Source organism: Anneissia japonica, unplaced genomic scaffold, assembly GCF_011630105.1.
Source record: "Anneissia japonica isolate Jap-2015-1 unplaced genomic scaffold, ASM1163010v1 scaffold287704_len1198815_cov201, whole genome shotgun sequence".
In the NCBI taxonomy this organism is placed as follows: domain Eukaryota; kingdom Metazoa; phylum Echinodermata; class Crinoidea; order Comatulida; family Comatulidae; genus Anneissia; species Anneissia japonica.
Window position 1 is genome coordinate 1,158,697 of NW_022731578.1, and position 10,065 is coordinate 1,168,761.

The 10,065-nt window shown below is 34.5% G+C and overlaps 1 protein-coding gene across 3 annotated transcripts in view; it reads right to left on the bottom strand.

The window, feature by feature from the left end:
• Positions 1 to 5,078: 5,078 nt before the first annotated feature.
• The window catches only part of LOC117115395 (lipoamide acyltransferase component of branched-chain alpha-keto acid dehydrogenase complex, mitochondrial-like), an 8,957-nt gene continuing 3,970 nt past the window's right edge, over positions 5,079 to 10,065 (bottom strand). For 2 of the 3 annotated variants that reach the window (XM_033259163.1, XM_033259165.1), the window contains exons 5-11: positions 9,850 to 9,992; positions 9,343 to 9,445; positions 8,635 to 8,900; positions 8,381 to 8,458; positions 7,459 to 7,650; positions 6,627 to 6,698; positions 5,081 to 5,882 (exon numbers count right to left, since the gene is read on the bottom strand). In XM_033259163.1, coding sequence (XP_033115054.1) covers positions 5,715 to 5,882; positions 6,627 to 6,698; positions 7,459 to 7,650; positions 8,381 to 8,458; positions 8,635 to 8,900; positions 9,343 to 9,445; positions 9,850 to 9,992 — 1,022 coding nt within the window. In that variant the 3' untranslated portion in view covers positions 5,081 to 5,714. Of the gene's footprint in view, positions 5,883 to 6,626; positions 6,699 to 7,458; positions 7,651 to 8,380; positions 8,459 to 8,634; positions 8,901 to 9,342; positions 9,446 to 9,849; positions 9,993 to 10,065 lie in introns of all 3 variants that reach the window. The other variant, XM_033259164.1, reaches the window with a different exon arrangement.

The following is a 10,065-nucleotide window of genomic DNA, read 5'->3' on the forward strand; positions in this document are numbered from 1 at the left end:
TAAATATAATTTTAAATAATATGAATAAAAGTTAAAAATAATAATAAAATAAATAATATAGTTCTTTGTACTACTAAGTTTTTTTCATACTCCTATGTAAGAAGTTGTCAAAGATGACAATGAGCGGTAGTGTAGGAAAATAGAATGAACTACCAGAGTTTGTAATAGTAAATTAGAATACTGTACAGGATATATTATATGAGAAAGCTTAGAAATTACACAAAAGTGCTATTTAAATCCAGAACTACCTGTACAACCACCATTTATGAATGATAGAAAATGTTGTGATAGACATGTGGTACAGAGATGGTACATGTGTGCACAGTACATTGACATTTAATACAATGTGCTCACCTGGTATTCCAGTCCCTTTGCTGAATATAACTTAAATACTGATACTTCTCAAAAAAATATTTTGATACTCGAGGTGAGAGAAAAATATAGTTGAACAGATAGAAGAAAAAAGTGCAGGCCACTATAGTGTAGTATACCATACGTTCCTCGGATCTCTGCTCCCTAACGTTCATGATTTCAGTGAGGTTTTCTAAAAGGAAGTCCAAATAAAACTGGAATAGTTAGGTGAATAAGTTATGCAGATACAGCAGTTCTTGATCATTGGTCAAAGGTCAGAGATAAATAGGGTAACATTGAGATTCATAAATAGGTGTATATCTATTACATTTGTTTTCATAATACAATAATATTTGCCCTACTTTCTACTAAAAAAATCAGACTAAAATCTGCCTTGTGCAACACCTGTGTACTGTATCAAATTTTATATGAGCCAAACATTTTCTTCAAACTACAGCATGGTAGGCTATATTGTAGGGGATACTAGGATTCAAGGAAAATATACCATCATCAACGATACAATGAGATACAGTCAAAATTTGTGTCCAGGAGCTATAACAATGGATTAATTAATATAACATGATAAAATGAGTTCAAATAATAGAACAAGTACAAAACAACAATATTATAACATATATAACATTTACCAGAAATATTTATAAAATATATATCTATATATTTATATATTTATTTATTTATATTTATATACTTATTATTTATATTATTTATTTTAGGTATAAAGATATAAAATTACAGTCAAAACCCATGCAAGTATACTTACTCTACTAGGCCTAGTACTAATAAAAGGAAAGGCAATCTCTCTATGGGTGACGATCAAGGCCACGGGACGATTGGGCCCACAATACGATCGGGCCCAACTAGTGTGGATGATCGGTCCCATGCCAAGATGATCGGGTCCACCAAGTGTTGACTATCGGGCCCACTTTTATTCTGATTCATTATTGCGTTCTAAATATATTTAACATATAGATATTATTAAGAATTGTAAATAAAAATGTTCATATACTGTATTTATTTATTGATTTCAGTATACAAACATCAACAAATACAAAAGACAGTCATGGGCTGAAATGATTTTGCCTACAGTCTGACGATTGGGCCCTAGAGACGATCGGGCACATTTTGAGGCCCCGATCGCCATGTAGGCAAAAAACAGTGCTATACGTAGCGATTCTGTTCATGGTGTAGACTTGGATTTATTGTGTATTTTTATGCAAAGATATTACAAATAGTAGATATATCATTAAATACTGATACATTAAATACTATTTGTCACTTATATCTAGGTATTTGTTTATGATAAGTATATTAGAAGGCAATTTTTGAAGATGGAAAATTCTTTCTAATTTAGCCGTCGTCAACGAAAAACATCATCATAATATTGGTAGGCTAAGGGTACATTTTGTAGCTTGGCCAATCAGGTGGACATGTTTCTCCTCTAGTTGGTAGATACAGTAACTTAATGTTGGTTTTTTTTCTCAGTTTCACTGTATATAATAACTATTTGTTTGTTTGTTTAATTTATTTCTCCACACACATGAACATATTAACATACATAACAAAAGCTTAATAGTAAAACCAACTAAGAATAATAGTACATTACAGATTGAGTGTGTGGAAGGAGGCCAAAATAAGCTTAGAATAAAACTTTAAGCCGTGGCCACCAGTTAAAAATATATAGAAATCCAAAAATATAAAAACAAAATAAATATATATATATACATACATGCATATATATACATATATACACATACATACATACACACACACATATATATCAAATAAAACTCAGGAACAAGGTATATATTTGCCAAATTTAATACAGAAAATTCACAAACGTTTTCGGCCATAGGCCTTCATCAGGTGGTCTTCATCACACCTGTCTCAAACTATAATAATAATTATCTTTATTTTAACAGTTATGTATTTTATATTTGCAAATAAACAAAATATTAGATTCATGAGGCAAAGTGCTTTCCAATGACATGCTGGTCAAGGGGGTGTTGGAGAAGCAAAAATGTTCCCCCGGGGGTGGGGTGAAGGTTGGAGGCAGGGTTTGTCCTGGAAATGTACCAGGAGGCTTATTATATCAGAGATACTTGGATTTATTAAGTTCAACAGCAAGAATAAGGATTATAATTATTTTATACAATTTTCACACCCATCTGCCACAACTTTTTTGTCTTTACCATTAAAATGCCTATTCTTAAACTGTTAATTAATAAATATCGTAAAAAATTTTAGAAATTTAATGCATTGGTCGATTTTCATGATTTTTTTACTAATAAATTACAAATAATTTGCTGATTGTTTTGATGTATAAACTAGGCCTAGGCCCTATTCTATTTTGTAACGTTTGAAATTTCTTGTCAGGTACCTACCCTAGGATTCGGAAGGAATGTTTGTTTTCTGTCTGTAACATAGATAGGGCCTTAGGCCTATGAAACTCATCTCAATCAAAATCGATGGCATGCGCAGGCCTACATGATCGATGAGAGATTACTACTTAGGATAGGCCTAGGGCCTAGGCCCTATTGCTGTAGCCTAGGCTAGGCCTAGTACTTAGTTAGGCTGAAGATAGCCTAGCCTCTAGGCCTACTAGGCCTAGTAGTTTACGTAAAGCCAATGAAATGCTTCAGCTTAGCATGCAGCATGGCATTTAAAAAAAAGCATGTCTAATCTACGTATTGTTCACTTACATTTCTCTCAAACAACTGCTTCTACAACCAAAGAGAAGCTCGAGGTCGATAAAGGTCTAGTTATGACGCTTTATCTTATCGTAAGGTCCCCAAACTTAACACCCCAACCTCGCCCCTCCTCATCATCGCTTGTTGTTGAGAAATAGATAGAGGGCAGGATAACCTTCAACAAAACTAGCCGAAACTCTGATTGGATGAAAGTTGAGTCTGGTCTACGTTGTTCACATCAAGTCCGGATCCGGTCTTTTGGGTGAAGGTAGTTTTAATCTATGATGATGGTGGTATACGATTAACGATTACTGTATTGGATTGATAATAATGATTGTGAGGATGATTATTCTGATGATGATATGCCGATAAAGATGAAAGGGTGATGCATGACGATGTAAATGCCTTTCTATGCTGTTTACCCACTCTTCCCAAGTGATCTTTTTGGTTCCTGTGGGTTTAAAAACAGTCGAGGAAAAATGAGAATAAATTCAAATTGTTTTTATTATTTAATTTATTTGTCAACTCATGTACTTTCTGCACGCTTTCCCTGATGTTTAGATTGGTATATTACAACTATTTATTTTGACTACAAATAATACCACCACATAATAACCGAAACATGCACTTGATACAGAACATAGAGGATAAATACAAAAAAATATATTAGGAAGGTTAAAATAAAAAAAGGTGATAAAATATACTATAAATTATGGTGTGAACCAATTATGCACTACATTCATATAATGCAATATATTCTACACACAAGCAAAACATTTGATTTGGGGTTTATTACCAATGATATATAGCAACAAAAGCCACTTCACTGATGGTCATCAGCAGATGCAATATCATGGAGAACATGGTCACACTAGATGCGAGTAATGGATCTGTTTCAATGACGATCCACTCTGACTGCCACCAATAATCAGCAATAGCCTTGTGCCCTCAAACGCCTACCGAGAGCGGATATGGGTTCATCCGCCGATAGCCCTAAGCCTGACGTAAATCAACGTTTCTCTTCTACTGTATCATTGTTTTATTTTTACTTTTTTGTTACTTTTGAATTGTACATTTGTAAACATATTTTCTGTATATTTTTGCTATATCTATATACCAGAGCTTCCTTAGAAAGCAGTACGAGTCACTGAATGGTCACACCCTGAATAAAGAAAGCTTAATTTACGACACTGCAATATTGACATTGGTATAACTTGGTTTCAATATTGCCATTACTAATATAAAAAAGATAAATAATAATTCTTTTTCTTTTAGAACAAGCTTCACAGTTGAAATTCCAATTAGAACAACAATGCAAAAAAGTTTGATGTCTTGGCAAGGAAAGCAATTTTCATAAAATGTACTTTTATGACAAATACAGATTTATTAGTATAAGCAGATGCAAATTGTAAACAAAACAGATATACAGTAGAACCCTCCCCTATATGGGGACACCTTTGGGACCGAAAAAATTGTCCACTAATAAGGGTGACCCTTGAATAGAAGTTGGCTGTAGTGTTAAAATATATAATTTCCTTTGTTTCGTGGCTGAAAAAGTGTTCCCTTAATAGGGGTGTCTCAAAGAGGGGTTCTACTGTAGTAGCAACAAAGTAATAATAATAAAGACAAATAAAAAAAGACCAAAAAAACCCTGATTGGATATCATTTAACAGCCTACTGAAATGCACTCAACAATAACATATTTTATCAGTAAAAATTCTTTTATGGACATGATTACTGATTCTAAAATCATCACTATTATTTTAAATACATTTAGCAGAGAATACTGTACAATCTGTAAGCTATGCAAGATGCACAACTTAAGGTATTGACCACCATGCTTCCAAAGATATTATCAAGCACCTGCTCATGTGCTTCTTAAAGTCAGGCCCCGGAGGAAAAAAATTTGATATGTTGTAGTACTGATTTTTCCAAGACAGAAAAAAGTTGTTTGACGAAAAACTGGGGAACGGTGAATGAGATACAGATTTTTTAATATTTAAAAACTGGGGGAAAAGGGGGTGTAACTGCCCATTTTTACACCTTATTTCCCCAGGTTTTTAAAAAAAAGTTCTTAGAAAAATCAGTTCTACAACATATCAAAAAATTTTTTTCCTCCGGAGCCTGACTTTAACAGTCATGGCACTACATTGAAATGGAAGGGCACTAGGAGGAATGATCCATTGAGAGTTATTATAAGCAAACTAGAGTCCAGTGGCAGATTCAAGGGGCGGGTTCCCTCCCCCACCCCTACCGAAAAATTTTCAAAATTAAAAAAAAATATTGAGAAAAAAAGGAATTCTACTAAAATTTTGAGTGCCATTTCTGGCTATCTAGTGGTGCCATAATCATATACAGTATTTTCTTAAGTCATCCCCAACCAGGGTGGGTAGTATAGACCCTGCATCTGTCAAAGTCCCTCTTTGGGCCCCTATATTTCAAACTCCTGGATCCGCCACTGGAGTCTGCAATAAGTTAGAGTCTTGGCCAGTACACAATAAAATGACCACAAACGTAAAGGTCACAACAGGGTGCTAGGATTGGGTGGTTCACTGGCACAGTGTTTCTATGACAATGTATAGTATATGCAAGGAACTGACACCCAGTATATAGACCAACCATCACCTCATAGAGGGTAGTGTTCCTAAGTAGCTCTTATTTCATGTTAAGAATCATAGATGATGGAGTTTCCAGGTAGCTTTTCCACAGATTTGAGAAACGTGCCATAGTTGCGCCGTCGATGACACGATGATCAGCGGACCAACTCACCTGCAACACATGGCTCTTGTAGAGTTGATCATCATCATTGAAGCGAGGCAAAGTCTGAATGATGCAATAATTAAATATTTGTTTATATTTCCTTATTGATAAGATTTTTTTAACATTTTTGTCTTGTAATTTTATAATTGTATTTTAAGAGGGCCTTTAATATCATTTATTATATACCTCATGCATAGATTCTAGGCATTTGATTGGTTAAGAAAAGGGCAATAGAAAGTACTATCCCCCTAAAAAATAGTATTTTTTCTGCCCTGACACACGGTGTGAAATCTCTAGGCTGCGTTGCTAAGCAATTTATGACATGCACAAACGGTAAAGGAGACGTGACCTCTACATGCTCACTGAGAGAGATTGGCCGTTTGATTGTCTTGGCCTAGCAAGTAAGCCTAGGAGGCCTACTTGGTGTGTACTATTTTCACTACTTTTTAGGTCCCATAGAATCTATGTATGAGGTATATAAAACAAATATTGACTGCTGTAGATTTGGTGAAATCTATAGCCCCTTGGAGATGTGGAGACCGTAGCCTATCTTCCCTTGGGCCTTCGGCCATTAGGAAGATAGGTTACGGTCTCCACATCACCTTGGGTTTTAGGTTTCACCATTTCCCTCGTGATCAATCAATATTTGTATAATATTACCTGTATAATAATAATAATAAGCAAGTAAGGAATGGCTATAACTTCAAGTAACAAAACACACTTTGCTTTACTATAAAAATATATAGAAAAAATAAGATAGTTTAGTGTTTTACTGTATATCAAAAACATGAATGCGTTGACAAATACCTGGATTTTGCCCAAAGCTCCGATAGCAACTGTTGGTGGTAGAAGGACTGGTTTAGCATAGGTGCCACCAATCTAATGCATAGAAGTATAAACGGTAACAATAAAAATGTATCAAAAACCACATAATAAATATGAAACAAACTGTCTAAAGATGTGATGCATACAACTTAAGCTTTGACCACAATGCAAAGAATTCAATTCAATCTTTATTGGTCCAATACATAAAAAATACATCAGAAAATCTTTGTATAAACAGTAACAATAAAAATCTACCAAAAACCACATAATAAATATCACATTTATATATGGGCATGATGTCATATCACACCCATGATGATGTCATATCACACACATTAAAATATGGGCATGATGATGTAATATCACATTCATATATGGGCATGATGTCATATCACACCCAAATATGGGCATGATGTCATATCAAATCCATATATGGAATGATGATGTCATATCACATCCATATATGGGCATGATGATGTCCATATTTAAGCAAATCACATGTACGTGCCACATAAAACTTTATATTGTGGACAATACTACACAAAACACAATTACTGTACATTATTTAAATTCCTAAAAATAGTTATATTGATAGTTATTATGGTGCAAAAAAACAGCCAAATTAATTATGTATTCAATTATGTCAATGAGCACTTAATTGCACAGGCCCCAAAATTAATAGGCACACTCATTTTATTGTTGTAGTTTGTATGGTAACAAATCAAACAAAATTAATATCACCAACATCAATGACAATTTCTTTACAGGTGGTAAATAACTGGCACAGAAATATTTAATGAACTTGTTCACTTACTGCCCCAATATTTGACAAGGAAAATGTTGGCTCACTCAGATCCGTCGTAGATAACTTCCCAGAAGCACTTGCTTCCATCAGTCGATTTAATTCCTGTGCAACTTCCAATACAGTCAGATTTTGTACGTTTTTTATATTAGGTACAATGAGACCCAAGGGTGAGTCCATTGCTACTGCTATATTGTGCGAACCCTAAAGATTAGATAAACAATTTTATTCTAGTCAATCAACAAAGGTATCAACTGCTTCAGGAATTGAATCGGCAACCTTCAATGCACTGTCCCACACTCTCTCAAATAAGCTAAACCATCCAACTTGAAATCAACAAAAAATATATTAAACAACTCTCTAATTTTATTTCAAAAACCTAATTAAACACTATAATTTAATGAAGATAATCAGTTGACTTAAATTCTATTTATTAGCTTCCCTCTCTCCTCTTCCCTCTCCCTTCATTTTAAATTCTATTGATTAGCTTCCCTCTCTCCTCTTCCCTCTCACTTCATCTTAAATTCTATTGATTAGCTTCCTTCTCTCCTCTTCCTCCTCCAACAAATTAAAAAGTATCAATAGAGTACAACGTTTATTACGCCTAAATGACTTATGGGCTTTCTGGGATAGGCATTTTAAAACCTAATAATTTACCATCAGAATGTACTGAAAACATAAAAGCTCGCATTAGAGTTATCGAACACATATTTAATCGTCAATTAAAATTTACAAATAAAAATTAAGATACATTAAAATAATTACGTTAGAAATTGGGATCAATGGTTTGTCAGTGGAGACAGTGGATCCGGGTGACTGCATTTTGGGGTCACTGATAGCAACGGAATAGTATCACATGATATTGTGACGTACCAACGTAGTACTCTATGGTGATTACTAACTACATTACATTATGAGGCCTGGTGATGCTTACCTTGTAAGTAATATGCTCACACTGTTGATCCACCCATGCATTTAAGATAGGGAATTGCTGTAAAGCCATTGATGCTGCCTGTAGGAATATATAATGATCGGTATTAGTTATCACCATCTTATCTTACAATATGATGGCAGTAACCACAAAATATAAATCTTATATTTCTTATAAAATTTATGTAATCGCCTATCATATTATAGAGAATGATGAATGCAGGTCAATTTGACTTGTTCCAAGGATGGAATTCTCACCTTGATAAATACAGGCATGTATGTGAATTTGACCCCTCCTGTGGATGCCGACAGCTTCAGTTTCTCTCTTAGCGCCACTAATTCATTTAATTCAATCTCATCACAATAACCAAAATGAGGTATGGAGTTGGCTGCTACCATGCTCTTAACCATTGCCTTTTGGAAACCCTTCACTTTTTCAGTTCTATCCTCTACACTGTAGGTAAGCTTGGGTGTGGGTGGAGGCGTTGGTGATGATGATCTGGGCATCTGGGTGATTTCTGCTTCTAAAGTTTGATAATGGGAAGTTAAACAATGGCATTTTCTTAAATACTGAATATATGAAAACAGTTCAATTCATACAAATTTATAATGACTCGGGTACACTATAAAGAACCCAGTACATCATTCAAGACGAGTAGAGGGACACCCCGGTGTACTGGAACAGACGGCCCCTGTGGTGTACGACGAGAGTTGCTGGTACCGGGTTACCGGGTAGCACAGACATGAAGGGACCCTTAGGGGCGAAGGAAGTCATTGGTCGAGTTCCTAGTCCACACATCAAGCACCATGAGCATCTTGTTTGATGGATACCAACGCTTTACAAATCTACACTATTATTATTATTTAATTAATTAATAATATCTTTTAATTGAATTTCTGTTTTGATTTCCATATATTTACTCTATCTTTTGTTTAATAGCATAGTTCAAATGACACATGCCTTACCTTTATCTGAGGTTGTTGAAGGAGACATATTAATGTATTTTAGAATATCTTCCTTTAGAACTCTATAATCTTTTCCACTTCCCTCAATATCAGCAATGTTGATCTAAATATAAAAGTTGAAACATTGTTGGTGTTATAACCAATAAGAATTTTTTAAATTCTAAACTACCACTGATAGGATATTGTGAGAATTTTGTTGATGATCTTATTGTACTATAACCATTTTGTTTAGTATTCATTTATTCATTTTTTTCTTTGTATATTTAGCTTCAATGCCCAAAACTACAATAGTAGCTTAAAAAGGTTAACCTTGCATTCACACCGAATCCGTATTTTCCAATCAGAAAGCCTACCACAGTACCGAACCAATCAGAAAATGGAATCAGTGTGTAAGAATAGGGACACTAACATTCAGTTTAGTTAAAATTTCGTGAATGCAGCTTAAACTAGAAAATTTGCAGGCCAATGTTTGGTTGTGTCTGCGCATCGCAAATTAGCAAAACTTACATTGTGCTCCATGGCAAGACGCTTGACAGCTGGTGTTGCAATAACTCTCTTGCTGTGTCTGTCACTAACCTGAGCTGGTGAGTCAACACTGCTTCCATCACTACTAGACTCGCTCGCTTCATCCACATCAACATCTCCAGTATCTACAAAAAGAGGAAAAATTGGGCCCCTGAAATTGCTATTTTTAAAACTAGGATAAAAGAAAATTAAATTAAA